Below are 18,239 nucleotides of genomic sequence, written 5' to 3' on the forward strand. Positions count from 1 at the left end.
TTACCTCTCCACAGGTAATTCATTAAGAGTGTTCTCACCAGTGAATTTGACAACAACACGCTAAATGCAAGGAAATCTTTACAATTAGTCATTAAATAGCATGTAGCATGTGTGGTTGTCTTTCTATGTTATGGACTGTTATGGACTCAAAGCATGTACAACCCTGTCTGTCAAGAGAGTTTTGTTTTTATATAATTTGATCAGCTTCATGAAATGTGTTTTTCTGTTGTTTAAGCAATCTAAATGTCTATGCGACTTTTTCACCTAATAACTTTTGATGAACTCTTTCAGCTACTGAACCATTTCCTCTTTTTGAGAACAGATGTAGAAAAGGGAAATAACCCGTTGCTTTTAGTACACTCTGTACAGTGTAGGTAAGTGTAGACAGGAAACTACAGGTCTGCAGAGCATGTTTTTTATAGAAGTGAAACTATAATCTTAAGTGTGTGCTGATTCTGAGTGACGTTGTTATTTTTGTACACACACACACACACACACACACAGACATGTATAAAATAAAGGAACGCAGGCAGCAGTCTGCAGTTGCAGGGTGCGTTTGCTGCTGCCCACGCGTGTAAAAATGACTGCAGTCTCTGTGTTTTCTAACTCAGGTGTCTTAGCTGAAGAATTACAGGGTGATTTAAAGAAATCCCCTGTCACTGTCATACTGTCAAAGCTCTTTCCTGTGCCTGTACAAACAAATATATTCTGAAATGGAGATTATGTTTTAAAAAATCATGTTCATGTTCAATATATGAATATATGGGAATAATTAACAAAACCAAATTGCCTGTAAATGGCCTGTATTTATATAGCGCTTTACTAGTCCCTAAGGACCCCAAAGCGCTTTACATATTCAGTCATCCACCCATTCACACACACATTCACACACTGGTGATGGCAAGCTACATTGTAGCCACAGCCACCCTGGGGCGCACTGACAGAGGTGAGGCTGCCGGACACTGGCGCCATCGGGCCCTCTGACCACCACCAGTAGGCAACGGGTGAAGTAACCAAAGGTAATATTTATCTGTCTAGGGATTAAATATTTATGTTAAGGCCTGCTATTACCCACACTACGCCTCACTTATATTTCGTTTATTTCACAGTCCTTTAAACGTATTCTTTCTCTAAATATTAATATTTAATTGCCTGAAAAACAAACAAACACCAAACAACCATTCAGAGACACGTGTTTGGACATGCTACCCCCTCCTGCATGACTAAATTACACTTTTTAATCACCTGAAGTGGTCTCGCGTGATAAAACGTTGTCTTATATGAACAGTATCCATCACCAAACTCTTTCTTTTTTTTCATGGCTCGTTACCGCTCGAGTGAGAATGTCGACAGTTGTCTTCTTAAAGGGACAGTGCGACACTTCGTCTTGTTTGCAGCTGCGCAGAGGACGCCTGTCGCTTTAAAAAGCGTGACAGTTCATAGATGTAAAAGTGGGCTATGTGAGTTTTTGCTGTGTCGGGGGCTGTAACGTTCTCATACCGCTGTCGACCTTTGGATCTCGACCCTCGGGGACAGTAGGCAGATCCGCCGTCCTCACTGACAATTGGCTGTGCTCCTCTTCTCTTGAGAACTGCTGCTTCCTATTACGCTTCAGCTCGAGACCAAAACACAGAAGAGATGTGGCGCGAGTGTGCGCGATGCTGCCAAAGTCCCCGGTCCTTAGCGCAGGCCCTTATCGCAATGTTTGAAGATTAACGAGGTTATCCGTGTCCTCTAGACCACCAGAGATACAGCAGCTGTTCCCAGCAGGCCACGAAGCCACCCTAGCAGCCGGACAGCGTGCCGAGTCGGACTGACAGGAAGGAAGTAACCGCTGTATCTGCACGGGACAAGCAGAGCCTGGTAGCATGACTGAAAAACGAATGTCGCGGTGGTATTTCGGTGGGCTGGCATCATGTGGAGCCGCCTGCTGCACGCATCCTCTGGATCTCCTTAAGGTGAGCGGCGTAAGGGGCACAGTAACCTTCCGCCGCGTGTGCAGGCCTTGACACATGGGTACAGCTGTTCCCAGAGGCAGTACTGGGGAACATAACAGATTAGTTATTCGCGGATAGCTCATCACAGAGTGGTTTTCAGATATCATTCTGTGCTTTCAAAAGCTGCACACCTTCAGCCTTTATTAAAGACAGACAGACTTCGAGGTACCATGGTCGAAGACAGATGTGTTAAACATCCGGTCTGGGAGCCCGAACTGGGCCGTCGGATTGCTTGCCCCATCGAATGAGTCTTTAAAGTGTGAAACCTGCAGTGAAGGCATCGATTACCCCAATGTTTCATTTAAATGTACTGCTAACCCTTCGGTGGTGATGTTGGGCTTAATTACAGGAGTAAAAATGGGATGAAAATTAAAGTATTACAATATTTAAACAGCTTGATTAAAATAAAATAAAAACGTACTATTGACTAGCTACAAAAACTACATGTGAAGATTTTGTTCCTGTAAACTGTAAGCATTGTGCAGTGACAGTAGTCTCATTAAATGTGGAAAACTGAAATATATTTTGGAAATTGTATTTATCTCAGGCTGCTAATTGTTTTGTAAATGGATAAATTATACTTTTTGTTTTTATGACAAATTTTAGAAGAGTGGCGTTATTGTTCAGGCCCACTCATGACACATATATGACTTATAAATTAAGATAAGTTGGGACTAGACTTCCAGTCTAGGATATACAGGTCTAATTAGCAAAACATGTTGATTACTTGAGTAAAATTATAAAAAAGTGGTGTTACGACAGGGTGGCATTAAGTCCAGGGGATACTCCCGCCTCTCGCTTTATGGTAGCTGAGTTAGGCTCCAGCTGCCCCAAGTGTGAAATGGATAAGTGGAAGAGAATGTATGTTCGGATATCAATAGATTAATTGCAATTTAAATCACACTGAGAAATAAAAATAAAAACTTTTGCCACATACTCTCCTTGGTGGAGAATGCAGATCTGTGAGTGTTTGCAGGGACATGCTTGTTCACTCTTGTTGATTTCATCACATTGCTGCATGGAGAAGTAAATTTGTACATCTCTAACAGATTACTCAAATTCTTTCTTATGTTACTCCCTTTTGATTGCACAGAAAAAAGCAGCATGTGAGCCTAATAAGGCCAACTGGTCCTCAAGAAGTCCTGTGGTGTGTAATTATGTAGTTAAGGCTTGCAATTACCCCGCTGCAAAAAATGCCCTGAAGTGCTCTATGTGTGTTAGCTTGTGAACTGGTCGGAGATGTTTTTGAAGTGTAGCTTCATTTTCGTAGCTGGCACACAAATTATGGGAAAGATTAAAAATACAAGTTTATGGCAGAGGAAAAATCAAGGCACCTTTCGTGACAGTGATGAACCTTTGACCTCTAAAAGTATTATTTAAAACATAAATTATAGACGCTTCTGTTCAGTTCAGTTCAATTGTATTTATATAGTGCTAAACCAAAACAAAAGTTGCCTCAAGGACTAGTTTTCGGGAAATGATAAAAAAGTAGTCAACATTTGTCCCCCATGGGGTTTTTGTTAGTAACCTGATTTTAGTTAGTTTAAGGTGATTTTGAGATTTATTACTGACAAGCTATTCTTGCCTAACATGATAGTCTACATTAGTGAACAACAAAGTGATTTCACTGTGAGACAATAGAGTGACTGTGCAAGTTTTTATTGTGTTGTATACAGTACTGTGGATATTTCCATAAACTAAGGGCAAGTAATTGCAGCTTATTTCCTTGTTGTGGAAATGAAAGGGTGTGTTCTGAAAGCTAATGGTGATGCTGTTTTGCTCCATTGTTATTCTTTGTGTCAGAGTGAATTGGATCCCATGTGGGAGAATTGTTTGTTTACTTAACAAAAGTGAATTTCACTGAATCTGTTTACTTTTGATATACGGTTGAAGTGAGTCGCGTTCCATGTTTGCTTGTCACTGCTTGTCTTGCTATCTTTTAGCATAAAAACAGATTTAAAGTATTCAGTCTGTTGTTCAGAGCATTGAGCGGTGTTCCACTGCAGCCTAAATATGTCATCTTTACTCCTCTGTAATAACCTTCATTCCCCCACGAGTTAAATACCATAATAACAACTTTATAGGTTTTGTAGGGAGCTGTCATTGGATAAAGAAAAGAAAGGATACGCTTATAATTAGAGCATATCATACACAAAAGAACTGGGGGTTTATTCTGTAGTTTGTAACCCAACATTAAGGCAGTTTGCGAATTTGCAACTTACAAAGCCAACGCATACCAACAAACCACATTTCCATAAACGTTAACAGCAGGACATCTGCATTTAGGAATGACGTGTATCACCAAACCCACGTCAAATAAGAAAACTGCCTGGTCATGCCCTATCAGCATACTTTTTTTGTATGTGTGTTAATCAGGAGATCTATTACACCATCAGATAAACTGTTTTTTGTTTTCTGAACCTGTACTGGAGAGTTGCTAAACAAGATTTTTTCTGACCTCACCTAAAAAGACAATAATTTAGCCAGACTCTTATCACCTCATCCTGGTGTAATATTTCAACACGATGAGTGTGCACAAGTGTTTCTTGGCGTGTGAATGCGTGTTGGTTCACTGATAGCTTAAGTATAGTAACCACTGAGGACAAAGCACGTACAGCAGTGTTGGCATAAACAAGGAACAGAATGGAAAAGTTCCTCAAGTGCAGCCATGCTTAAAATAATAAAAATAAGATTCCAGAAAGATGCAAAATGTTGTCGAGTCCAGTTTAACTCAGCTTAAGTCGGGGTAGTGATTGTGCAGTTAACACCCCAATACTACACCGTATTACCAAAAGTTTTCACTTACAAGTCATTGAATTCAGGTGTTCCAATCACTTCCATGGTCACAGGTGTATAAAATCAAGCACCTAGTCAGGCAAACTGCTTCTACAAACGGTTGTGAAAGAATGGGTTGCTCTCAGGAGCTCAGAGACTTCCAGGGTGATACAGTGATAAGCTGCCACCTGTGGAACAAGTCCAGTCAAAAAAAAAAAATATTTCATGTTCAACTTTTAGTGGTATTGTAAGAAAGTGGAAGCTATTTGGAATTGCACCAACTCAGGCCACAAAGTGGTAGGTCACGTAAAATCACAGAGCCAGATCATCGGCCCTTTAGTTCCAGTGAAAGAAATTGTTAATGCTTCACCATAAAGAGACAATTTTGAGAATTTCATGCTCCCAACTTTGTGGGAGAGTTTAGAACAGCAAGACATGACTGCGCACCAGTGCACAAAGCAAGGTCCACAAAGACATGGATTAGAGAGTTTGGGGTGGAAGAACTTGGCTGTCTTGCAGAGAGTCCTAAGCCCAACCCAACAGAATTCAGTATAGACTGTCAGTAGTTCTCCGTGTCACTGCTGATACTTTGAAAAGCTGTGATAAACGAGATACTGAGAGCTCCAAAGTAAAACTAGGAAATGAATATTAAATTTCCCATTTGACTTGAACTGTGCTTAAAAACAGTCTGTCAGTGTAAACCAGCAGGATGGTGATTAAACAAAAAAGCGACTCAAAGAATCATAACTATTTATACATCTATTTTACTGCAGTAGACACTGACAACAGTTTCATTTGAAGGCTCAGTGACCTTCATGGTGTAATCTTGGTAATAACATAGGATTAAAGCCACATTTTGGACCATTGACCTTCTCTGATAAAAAAAATAAAACAAGTATATCTTGATAACACATTTGGAAAACTTCTTTATGATTGCCTAAATTGCACATATTATCATGACTTATCCTCCTCTTACGACTGTCTCATCAGAGCTTGGTGAGTGTTTTAGAGCTTTACTAATACCAGAGAATTCAGATTATACAGAGTCACCCCTTGTGGTACAAGTTGTTCTGTAAAACTAAAAGTTTGTGAGGTTGCTGTATCAGCCACAATAAACACACATTATATCAGTTTCTTCATTATTTGCTGTGTATTTACTGTGTGATCTTCATGACTGTCTGTCCAGGTACACTTACAGACGCAGCAGGAGGTAAAGAAGAGGATGATTGGAATGGCTGTTCATGTGGTGAAGAACGACGGAGTCCTGGCTCTATACAGTGGTCTATCTGCTTCACTATGTAGACAGGTATGGGTGCCTGTGTGCATACCATAGGATTCCGTGTGTTTGTGTGTGTTGTTTTCTTCATTGGTTGTTTCTCTCACTAAAACAGAGTGAGACATTTACTTTAAGCATGTAATTTGGTACCTGTAGCACATGCATAGTACTGAGATTAAAAATGTTACTATTTGAACTTACTACACTGTAGTGCTGAATATTATGTGAAGTTAACTGTGGTTGATGAATAAAATAACTGGTTAATTGCAGCAGGGTATGATCAAATACGTCACTGGTGAATTGCAAGTCTATAAATGTTGCAGAGGTGTGACCGCGGTGAGAACGAAGAGTTGTCAATAAAGGCTTGTTCAAGTTTGATCCTGTTAGACCGTAAGTGAACTAAACTCTCCTCTCAACCACCCTGTAATTAAAGGTGCACGCACCTAAGCCATACCAAATACACCCAAATGTTTAAATGAATTAGTAATTATGAAGTTCAAGACAATTTTGAAAATGTTTTATGTAAGTAAAATAAACTATAATATCTGTATTCATTACAAATAAAGAGAAACATTTCAAATATTTTTGTTTTAACTTTGATTATTATGGCTAGAGGCTCATAAAAATCAGAAATCCAAATTATCTCAAATTATTAGCGTATTTTATTTAGAGTTTGTGTAAATTTAAACAGTAGTAGTACTGTGCACTCTATCACATTCAGCCACAGTCATGGGAAACCTGCTGACTTGACAGTTGTCCAGTTGACAAAGGTGACAAAGCCTGGCTGCAGAATGCTGTGTCGATGCATTGATCAATAGAAAGTTGACTAGAAGGGGAAAGTGTGGTACCAAAACGTCAACAAGCAGCCTGAATGACCACAACCGTGAGAGGATTGCCAGGAAAAGTAATTTCAGGAACTTGGAAAAGCTTCAGAAGGAGTGGACTGAGTCTGGTGTCAATGCATCAAGGGCCACCACGGACAAACATCTTCAGGAATGGAGCTACAGTTCATCCTGAACCAGAGACGGTGTCAAAAACATCTTACTTGGGATAAAGAAAAAAGAGCTGGATTTCGGTTTAACGGTCCAAAGTCCTCTTTAGATGAAAGTGATTTTCATTTTATTTCCTTGTTTTATGTCAAGGTCATACAGTCTGGAGAAAGTGCAGAGGGACAGAATCTAAAGTGTTTGAAGTCCAGTGTGTAGTTTCTGCAGTCTGTGGTGGTTTGGGGTGCCATGTCATCTGCTGGTGTTGCTCGTGGTTTTATCAGCAGAAGGACTTTAGAGGACTTCATGCTTCCTTCTGCTGCCAAACTTCATGGAGATGTCAGTATCATTTTCCCACAGGTCTTAGCACCTCTCTGTACTGTCAAAACTCTTAAATGGTGGTCTGACCATGTGATTACTGATTGACTCGCCTGATATCAGTCCTATGTGAATCCTGAAAATGAAAAAAACAAAACAAACTAAAGGTTTGAAATATTTTACTTGGGACATAATAAATGAAGAATTTATGAAAGTTCACTAATGTAAAGGCTGCTTTTAAAACTGCTTTGCTTTAGGTAGGTAGGTCCGTCCGTACTAGTCGATTTACAAAAGAAAACGGAAAAGAAAAAGGGGGGGAAAGAACCAGAATACAAAATTTTCAATAATTAAATAAAGAATTCTTTCTCTTCTTGTCTTTTTCTTTCTTTTCTTTCTCTTGTCAGATGTCATATTCCCTCACCAGATTTGCCATCTATGAAACAGTGAGGGACATGATGGGCAGCACGAACCAGGGCCCCATGCCTTTTTACCAGAAGGTCCTGCTGGGAGCCTTTGGAGGTTGGAACATGTATTAGGAGAAAAGCTTTTATTGTTTGAAATCACTGAGAAACAGAAGAAAACTGCTTTTACAGTTTGGGTCAGTGGTCAGTTACCTAAGGACCCAACTGTTTATAAGTTTAATGGAGTTAAAACACACACACACACACACACACACACACACACACACACACACACACATAAATATTTTGTTACTTTTTTTCTATAACTCGGGCTTTCACAAACACGCATTCCAACAAGGTTTCTCTGCCAACAGGTTTCACTGGTGGGTTTGTTGGGACCCCTGCAGACATGGTGAATGTCAGGTAACGTACAGTTACAGTTCTGCATCCAAATTACTGCAATCACTAGATATAGAAATCAGAATATATGAAATGTGCTTGTCCCTAGGATGCAGAATGACATGAAACTACCACCAGAACTGAGGAGAAAGTGAGTGTTGTAATTCATAGTCTAAAAAGTTCAGCTTGAATGGGTTTTTTTTATTAATTTAATGCTTTTTTTTTTTTTTTTTTTCCTCCAGCTACAAACATGCCATTGATGGACTTTTTAGAGTCTTCAGAGAAGGTAAATACCAAATAGGATATACTATAGCTCCATGTTTAGCTCTCACAGGTATCACGTGTGACTTCTGATTTCTATCCTGTCATGCAGAGGGCATCAGGAAACTCTTTTCAGGAGCCTCCATGGCCTCCAGCAGAGGAGCAATGGTTACTGTGGGACAGGCAAGTTACGGTAGTACAAATGTGCTCGCAGGCTACAATTTCTTATCAGGAAACATTGTCTGTATTTTTTTTTTAACAATACCAATTTTAAACAATTATCACAATGTCTGAAAATGTTAGAGACCTTAATAGTTCTCGGGTCAATGATGGGCGATTTGCATCTATTTTATTTTTTATTTTAATATTGTTGGGTTATTGATGTGATATTCTTATTTCCTGATAGACGACATTAGTTGTATTTAAAATCATTCAGTCAATTCGTGATCTGAAGAGTGTATTATGTAAAATTCAGTTTAAATGTATTTTCACTGCATTTAATTAATATTCTTTCACAGTCAAGGGACTAAAAAAACTGTTAAGATTGGTGCTTAATTGATCAAAAATTTTAAATGAATTATTCAGACATGACTTAAATTGTTGGAATAATCAAAATCGGTACCTATGAAAAGTTTGATAGTTGTTTAGATACTTGAAATAATTTTGTCCAGCAATTTGCATGCATTCTAATGTCAGAGTAGCACAACCGTAAACATTTCTGAATGATTTTAATTAAAAGTAACAAGGTAAAAAGGATATTTCGTCATACAGTGGACCCCATTTGTTCTTTTCTGGCTGAAAAGGTTTGTAACTCTCACTTAAATAACATTCAAAAAGCAATGTAGCGCTGTTCTAACTGCTCACATCTAATTATTCTAAAAGTGTAATCAGAAAAATGTAAACTGTAAGTCACAAAATGAGTATAAAGTACATTTTATGTTCGAGACAGATCATTGAAGGTCTGCAGCAGCAAAACATCAAGCAGCATTTCTGTTGTATAGAGTGTAAGAAGAAAGCAAGAATATTTTGACAACATGCTGTGCTTGTTACATTCTCCAAGCATGACTGATCGCTGTGTAACTGTTACAGCCAGCTGTCTTAATATTTTTACTCAACACTCCCACCTGTTGACATCGTCTTTTTTTTCCTGTACTACCACTAGGAGGAGCCAAACTCAAAATGTACATTTTTGACTGTATTTTGGACTTGTTTGTTTGTTTTTTGTAAAACTAAATTCTAGGATGTCACTATCTTTTGGGCAAACAGTGTTTTAAATAATCCAAATTGCAGCCAACTATTTAATTTGAAAGTTGTAGGAAATTCAGAAAGGGCACATTATTTCTTTTTACACTAACACTCATTTTCTTCCTCTTATTTTCTTCTTCTGTAGTTGGCATGTTATGACCAAGCCAAGCAGCTGGTGTTAGGAACAGGCATGATGGGAGATAACATATTCACACACTTTCTTTCCAGTTTCATTGCGGTAAGTATCTGGTTTTATTTTAGTCTAATTCAGTTGGTATGAAGTCTTGAGAGCTTTAATAAGTAAGTGGACTTTTTAGGTTTTGTCAGTTTTTAGAACTGAACGAGCCTTTATCTTAAGATGCAAAATGTCTTCATCCAAGAAGTGAAGTGTCTTCACAAAGTTAAAGTTCAGTGGCTTCCTTTTCCAAGCTCTCAAGACTACCATGACTGATCACACAAACATTTTGCACTTACATTTTTGTTGATTGATCTTTGCCCATATGAACTGCATCTACATCATTTGCAGGGAGGCTGTGCTACATTCCTGTGTCAGCCTCTAGACGTACTGAAGACGAGGCTGATGAATTCAAAAGGAGAGTATACAGTGAGTGGATCATTCATTATCACTTTTTAATTTCTCATACTTTCATCCCTCAATCCTGGTATTTGCTGGTATTCAGTTTTAATTAATGTCTCTGTCTTCAGGGGGTGATGCATTGCTTACGAGAAACAGCCAAACTGGGTCCACTGGCATTTTACAAGGTAAAAGACACACAAAACAAAATACATTTAAAACCTAAATGTATCACTTCAGTTATTTTACTCTCTTTTAAAACAAACATTTTAGAGGTGGTTGTATGACCTGAAATAAACTTTATCAACCGCAGAAATGTCTACGTTTTTAATTTTTCAGAAATCCCTCAGTCAGAACATGGCATATTATTTAATCTTATTTTTTGGGGGGGATACTTCCCGCGTACCACTAGAGGGAGCCCATGTACAACCCGTGGTACGCATACCACCGTTTGGGAACCACAGACCTACAGCAGCTGAGGTTAACAATGGCTGCTACCAGAGGATATAGAGACATGACAGACTTTCAGGTTTCTACTTGCTGTACTTCCGTGCATTTCATCATTTCAGGGCCTTGTATTGATTATGTTGCTGAGATCTGGTGGATGCGGGGGGCAGATAATCTTTTACAGTACCGCTTATTCTTGTTGTTGCTGGAGATAATTGTTGATGATGTTGGCATTGTGCATAAACACAAACTGCAACATTTTTATGTATTAGTTTATTCAACAGGGCAGCAAAGATGAATAAAGATTGCTGCAAATGACTGAGATCACCAAGAAGCTATTTTTCATCTACAGCCTCATCTGTACCTGTGACCTCCATGAAATCAAAATAAGAAAAAAGAAATACCCTTACAAAAATAATAAATAAAATATTAAAAGCATTGTTTAGTTTATTGCCTAATCTCATGTAGGAGCTCTAATTGAATAGATTTGTTAGAGGAAACTTGCAAATAGTAATCTCTTGGTAACTTTTGTTTACAGGGACTTGTTCCTGCAGGAATCCGCTTGATTCCCCACACAGTGCTCACCTTCATCTTCCTTGAGCAGCTCAAGAAACACTTTGGCATTCGTATCATCTCCTGATTGCCCTCTGACCAGCCGCTCTTAAGCCACCCTTACTGCCTGTCACTACACCCACAGTCACTCTGCTGTTCATCAAAGGAAAGAAGGGAAGGAAGGAAGACACACACAGTTTGTTATGGCTTGTGTATGCTTTCCCTCTCCTTTAGCTCTACCTCTACATTACAGCTAGTAGTTAAATTGTTTTTTTTTTTATTTGGAGCACCAACTTCCAGTAAGGAGCTAATTCTCTTCTGATTATCCATAAATGCTAATGATATGATATTAGTTAGAAATGATTTAATCAAAAAGGTCTGTAATGGGTTATTAGAATGACAGATAATAAAATTAATGGATATCCATGATCATTTTAGCTACAGATGGGTACGTGATTGTAATAATTGAATTAATAATTGTTGCTTAAATAAGTCCTTTTCTAACCGTTGATTGTTATCATATTATACCAAGACATGTTTAGGATTTATAGAATTGTAAAATCTACTTATGAAGCTTAAAAACAAACCCAGCATGGCCTTGTCCTCAGTATGACTCTGATAGACAGTAACAGTAAATACCAAAGCCATTACTGAAGCATGACTAAACAAGCTGTTACGTAATTCCATAATAACCATTCCAACCAACGTTAACCATGTGGGCTGTACTCTTGATACTGATTTATTTGTTATCTTCCTTGTTGATTAATTTATATTTTAGAACTGGAAATCGACTTTTCGCAGGTTAAAGTTACATTATCGTTTACCAGATATTTTGTATTTTACTTGGTTCCTCTGTTAGCATTTCACTCTCAGATCAAGAGAAGATAAGGACCAGTGTTGCTAATGCTGCATTTTCTAAGTGAGAAGGAAATTAGTGGAGAAAGTGTGAACCAGAGGAGAAGGCTGTTAAAATCCTAATGAAGATAGAGGCTGTTTTGTGCAGAAGCCCTCGTGGCAAATTGAGGGCTTTGCACATTATCTAAAGTCTTAACTCTCCTGTATTTGACTAATTGGAATTTCTTTTGCCAGAGTAATCTTTCTTAATTTGTTATTTTACAGGGGGGGGAAAGTGTTTTGCAGTACTAATTTTGGCCACTAGAGGTATCTCTATTCCATGTTATAAATAAAACTAAAGGCCCTCATGTTACAGTTTTTTCTGATTGCTTAAGCACATTTTTTGTAACTATTGGCTAATTTTGCAAAACTCTTCACACAAATAAGAAAACCTGTCACCCAATAATCAAAACATTGTAGTTCTCTTGCAAAAGCAAACACAGCTAGATTAACTCTTCACACGTTCGTAAAAATGGTGTTTCCGTATCAAACAGTACACACAAGCCATCATCTACTAAGCACACAATGCGCCAACTGCACACTGATGGTATGAATACAAAACACATGTGGCTTTTGCTTTCTCTGTGCACAAGGTAGGCTATGTCAGTTTGAGCTCATACTTCTGTCATAGATGCATAAGCATAGAGGGATCCAAACTTCAAGTACTGGTGTTTATTCAAACACATCAAAACAAACACAAGTGTTTATTTCCAAGTATAGGATTATTTGCAATCGCCATAATGCCTATATGGGTTACTTGGTCTGCAGTGAACATGCTTCCTCTGCCCCCAGCATCTGGTCATCTAGCAATTCTGTAAAGTAACAATTTCAGTATTTTTACATCAATGGTATTGGTGTGTTTCTCATTGGCATATGGCAGTGCTACAAATCTTTGTGCGAAGTGACTGTACTAACCGATTCTCATTTCAAGATGTCCTTATGGTACTTGCTACAGTGTAGCGGCTCGAGTTAGGCTGGACCCGTTGGCCAGCTACCCTCAGGGTCATTCCACGATTGATTACATGGTCCACTATTGTAGCTCTGATGTCATCAGCAATTCTATTTCTTACTCTTCCTACCCTTCCTCTCCCCCCTCCTCATCTTCCTCTCCCCCCTCCTCATCTTCCTCTTGCTCCTCCTTGTCCTTGTCGTCCTCTTCATCCTACTTCTTCACCTCCACGTCCTCTTCCTCGGCCTCCTCTACTTCTCACTCTTTCTGCTCCCTCCATTGTACTCCGCACACACAGCTTACCTGTATTATAGTGCTTAGGCTGATTGCGAAGTGAACGAATTATCTAAAAAAGTTTTCACATGTGAAAGTGTGCCAGACAGTTGGCAAATTAGTGTTAATGATAGCCATACATGTGTATACTTTTGCTAGGAGTGTGTTGGAAATTTGGTAATTGAGTGTTGTGCAGTGAATTGTGCCTACAGTTTTGCAAAGTGTGTGTTACAAAATTGCAAACTGAGTGCAAAGCAGTTTTTGTGCTTTTAGTTTTGCAAACTCAGTGAGTGGTTTTGCTATAAGTCTGAATAGTTTTAGAGATTGTGCTACAGGAATCACAGTTAGGGTTTAAGCATTCAGAAAAAACTGTAATTTCAGCATTTAGTATAAACATGAGGCACTTACATTGTGTGTTGGCACATTTCTAACATTACATTTATGAATTTCCTTTGGATAGAAATGCATCATAGCTCGTTAGGGGTGTGTTGGGTTTAACTTGAAGTAAAATGGGTCCAAATCACCACCTTTTCTTATCTGATACAGTCATCAGTGTTACTGTTCTTTGCACTCATTCTCACATAAGAGTTTATATTCCATTCAAAACACAGGGACAACCTCTTGACCAAAAATCGTACTGTACAAACACATTGTGAATTTGGGGCAGATTAAAAAAAGAAAGAAAACAACCCAAAAACCCCAAAACAGTTTTACCTTCTAACACAGACTGTTTTCTTTCATCTGTTCTCCCATATGAATAATATTAAATATAGAATATCATTTTTTTTTCTTTTTCCTGCCTGTTCTTAAGTCATAAATCAATACATTCTCATTCACAGGTGTCAGATAAAGCACTACTGCTAGTGCTGCAGAGATACCCATAAAGTGTCCTTTTGGCATCTGTCCCTTGATGCACTGGCTGAGGCAATATTAGGTGCTGAGACATAATGGGTCCTCTTTTAAAGGGCGACAAAATATGCTTTCTGAGGTTATAGGGGATGTGAAAGAAGTCACGAGTTTGTCACCCAGGAGACTGCAGTTTGTGCCACATTTCAGAGCTCGGTGTCTTCCACTTCCTTCTTCACATTTCAAAAGAAAATACATTTCTAAGCTTTTGCTTTTTTTCTAAATGCTATCACCCACTGGTTACATCTAACCATCAAAAACTACTTGCTTTGGAATGATTACACTTTTTACAATATGACCCTTCACATCATTAACACTCTACATTCAAGAATAAAACTTACCACGTACATTCAGATGTGAAAGGAGTAGTTTGTTCATCCTTATGTGACAAGCTGGGAACGACAGCCACTAACTAATGCCATAATCAGTGTGTCAGTACATCAATGCCAGCGGACACTTTGTGCGTATTGTGTAAAATGACTGCATTTGAAGCCTTGGGAAGGAGAATGAGTTGCTTTAACACAGGAGTGACAAAAAAGAAATAGACCACCCTTTTAAAAAATCACTGGATTTTTTCTTTATTTCTGTCTGACTGGCTTCTCAGAGCTTCTGTAGTAAAATTTTCAATAACCACTTGATATCTTACAATTCTTTTTAAATCTATAAAGATGCCTGTGAAGAACTGCTGTAGCATTCTTTAATCCTAGTGTTTTGTCTAATTAGATGCATGTCAGAGTTTGTCTCAGGATGCTTCTCTGTTTTATGAGATGACCCTTGAAATCATTATGATTGACCTGCTGCTTAGAAACACATGCTGTATGTTAAAGCATGTTCTAAAAGTAAAGTTCTGGTTAGCAACGTTAATGTCTTATCCCAGTTACTGTTCTGTGACAACTTTGACTTCGGTTCAGAGAAATGATGCATCTGAAGTGCTGTTCCTGCTCTGTTAACAGAACTTGTAAAGTCATGTTGCCTTAAAGTGTCTGTCCTGCAGAGGGCAGCATAGAAACGTGTGAAGCGTCATCCAAGTGTGCATCCAAGTAACCCTGCATCTTCATCCTAGGATGAACTGTGAAAAAATGAAACTGGAGGATCAGTGTGATGAGTTCTGATTTAGATTTTAACAAATGTTTTTTGGAATTAAAGTACTAATTTAAAATTGGTGTTTTGTATTTATTACATTATAGTAAAGCTTTATTTTGGAACAAAATTAAGGTGCTGTTAGTCATGCTGTATTTTTTGTGATGATTATTTTTGACATTTAATAAATTAGCTGCAGACCCACTGGGCTATATTAAATCTATGTCATAAAACAAACAGGGTAGTCTTTGTGTTGATGCTTTTTCTTGTGCCATAGGCTCACACTGTGAAATAACAGTGGCTGTGATTGTGAAATAACTTCATCTTCAGGGATTTGTCCTCATTAGAACAAGGACATAGTTTAATGCCTCTCAACACCCCCACCCCTGAGGCTTTAGATCACTACTTATTTTGCACAATTATGTGGTTAAGTTATTATATTCGGACATAATCATTAACGAACGAATGAATCTAGGTGCCCTTTACATTAATAATACCATCCTTCACAGTAGTGATTATGATCTTTAACCTCTGCGTTCTCCCTGCTCACGTACATATTCAAGAGTGTTACTTTTCCACAGCTGTGTAAGCCACCTGTGTGTACAGTGGTGACAAAAATCCTTATTTTCAGGAGGCCCATCACTCTCAGTCAATAAACACTGTTCCTCACAAATGTATTTGTTCAAAAAAAAAAGATTCAACATTTTGACTAAAGTACATTTTGTACAGGGCATTCAGTACTTTCAGCATCACCCAGGGATTTGATTGGTTATTTTTCTCTTTGGGGGACAGCAGATACTTATGATAAATGAGTCTTTCTAAACAGTCAGTTTATATTTTTTTTTAGCAATTCACTCATTTGTATTCTGTATTTCTGGCTTTTCATTCGTGTCCAATTTATTATACTGTTGTGTTATGTACCTTCTAGGAACATTTCCCCAATTGGAGGACATAAAGTACAGCATCTATTTTTCTAGCAAAAGAGAAACTTGATGGAAGCTACACAGGGCGAGAGGCAGGGTACACCGTGAACAGGTCGTCAACCTGACACGGGACTAACAGAGAAACAGGCTGACATTTACCCTCACGTTCACGGGCATTTTAGAACCACCAATTAACCCAAATCTCACTAACTGCATGTCTTTGGACTCTGGGAGGAAGAGGAAGCCGGAGTACATAGAGGGAGCATATAAAATGAAAATTTAAAAAAGGATCTAAAATGGATCCTTGAGGGTCGCCACAGTTAATGGAAGCTGAGGATGATGAGCAGTTTCCTATTTGGACAATAAAGGTTCTATCTTTAACCTCCTAGGACCTGGCGTCCACATATGTGGACATCACATTTTGGGTTATTTAGACCAAAATACTCAATTTTGCTCTACAGGGGCCTGATATCCACTTACAAGGACATTATACTGCTAGTGTTCTATCAAAAATTTAAACGAATATCCTCAGATGTGGCTCTTATTTTTCTTAAAAACAAAAATAAGGTAAAAAAAAAAAAAATCAGGTAATTCTTTGTTTTTACATTCATCGGGCCCCAATATACCCAAATATCAAAGAGAAATTAAAAATGCATGCTGTGGAAGAGTTCGGGTCTCAGGAGGTTAAGCTAAGTTGGAAATCGGTGTCGAGCGTAACCATCAACAGTACAAGAGTCAGAATCAACAGTGCACAGATAGATTCATTCAGCTAGGAGGGTTGGTTTTCTGGAATTTAAGTGGAGCTATGTTGTTGATTATAATGGAGCAAGACATGTTAAAGAGAGTCATGAGATACTGCCTGATTGTGTAAGAGGCATCCATGCTAGATTTTTGAAGGCACTACAGAAACTTAAGAGTAAAAGCAGCTGGAATAATGAAACAAGAAAGGGATTGTGGCTGGAATGTGGCACGAAGCGTAGACTCACATGCAATAGCCAGAGATACAGATATCAACAGTTTCAAAGTTAACAGAAATGCCAATAAAACAAGATCTGCTGTGTGGCTCTGCTGATAGATGGGACAGATCTACTAAACATACTGTGAACCACAGTATTAGCAAATATTAAAATCCACTAAAATTAAAAGACTGAGTGAGAAATCATCCAAGATAAATGCTCTGAAAGCTCTTGAATAAAGTAACTATTCCCTTTCATTTCCATAAAAGAAAATAAGCTACGGATAAAAGACTGATTTAGATTCTGTGACAGTAAACGCATCACTTTTTTAAAAATGAAAATTTGAAGAACAGTTTTGAATTTTGTTTTCATAAGATTTCAATTCACTTTGGACCAGTAAGTAAAATTATTCATATGCAAAAGACTTTGAAAGAGGTGACAAACCTACAGAGGATTGTCACTAATTTAAGAGCTGCAGAAACTTAGTGAACCGCAGTTTTCAACAAACACATTAAATACATTCCATTCAACCATAGGCAGTATGAAAAAAGATGGACATAGCTTCTGGGACTGAAAAATGAAGCCAATGCAGGACTGCCTTAAACTTGCATTCTTTCTAATGGCCTGGAGAGGTTGACTCCTCTGGTTCAAATAGAGGTCAGTCTATATAGAATCTTTTGCTGTATGACCTCAGTAAATACTTTCCTGATATGATTTCATAATTTGAAATTTTATTGAATATGCCGTAGAAGTCATTTTAATTTTGTTGTGTCCAACATTAGAGTAAACAAAAGAGGATAAAATAGGGGATGTTTTTGAGCAGGCCTACCTTGTGACTGAGAAGTTTCCTCCATATCATTATGAAGCACCCGCTGGTTTTCTCCATGAGATTAAAAAGCAAAGCTTGAGTCTTAACGAGACTTCACTAACAAACGAGGGCAACACACATAGCAAAATTTTAACTTTAGCTAATACAAAGTTAAATGCAACTGTCAAAGGAATAAAAATCCAGTGCTGCTTTTATTTA

General features: G+C 38.2%; 1 protein-coding gene and 1 long non-coding RNA gene across 2 annotated transcripts; both read left to right on the forward strand.

The window, feature by feature from the left end:
- Positions 1 to 1,054: 1,054 nt before the first annotated feature.
- LOC120722993 (solute carrier family 25 member 10) lies at positions 1,055 to 12,433 on the forward strand. Its single transcript, XM_040014215.1, has 11 exons — positions 1,055 to 1,958; positions 5,959 to 6,078; positions 7,757 to 7,871; positions 8,128 to 8,176; positions 8,262 to 8,303; positions 8,395 to 8,438; positions 8,526 to 8,596; positions 9,804 to 9,896; positions 10,185 to 10,262; positions 10,364 to 10,420; positions 11,218 to 12,433. Exons 1-11 carry the CDS (start codon positions 1,869 to 1,871, stop codon positions 11,317 to 11,319), a joined length of 861 nt encoding a protein of 286 aa, XP_039870149.1. The 5' UTR covers positions 1,055 to 1,868; the 3' UTR covers positions 11,320 to 12,433.
- Positions 12,434 to 13,621: 1,188 nt separating this feature from the next.
- LOC120722995 lies at positions 13,622 to 15,412 on the forward strand. The gene is made up of 2 exons (XR_005693653.1): positions 13,622 to 14,597; positions 14,682 to 15,412. It is a non-coding gene; the product is annotated as an uncharacterized LOC120722995 (long non-coding RNA).
- Positions 15,413 to 18,239: the final 2,827 nt, after the last annotated feature.

Source organism: Simochromis diagramma, unplaced genomic scaffold (assembly GCF_900408965.1).
Source record: "Simochromis diagramma unplaced genomic scaffold, fSimDia1.1 OVJJ01000669.1, whole genome shotgun sequence".
In the NCBI taxonomy this organism is placed as follows: Eukaryota; Metazoa; Chordata; class Actinopteri; order Cichliformes; family Cichlidae; genus Simochromis; species Simochromis diagramma.

What these genes read in the sequence shown, in the direction of transcription:
- LOC120722993 (XM_040014215.1), top strand. Translation starts at nt 1,869, where the DNA reads ATGACTGAAAAACGAATGTCGCGGTGGTATTTCGGTGGGCTGGCATCA. An exon ending in CCTGCTGGGAGCCTTTGGAG is followed by an intron (nt 7,872 to 8,127) that starts GTTGGAACATGT and finishes CTCTGCCAACAG; the next exon opens with GTTTCACTGGTGGGTTTGTT. An exon ending in CAATGGTTACTGTGGGACAG is followed by an intron (nt 8,597 to 9,803) that starts GCAAGTTACGGT and finishes CTTCTTCTGTAG; the next exon opens with TTGGCATGTTATGACCAAGC.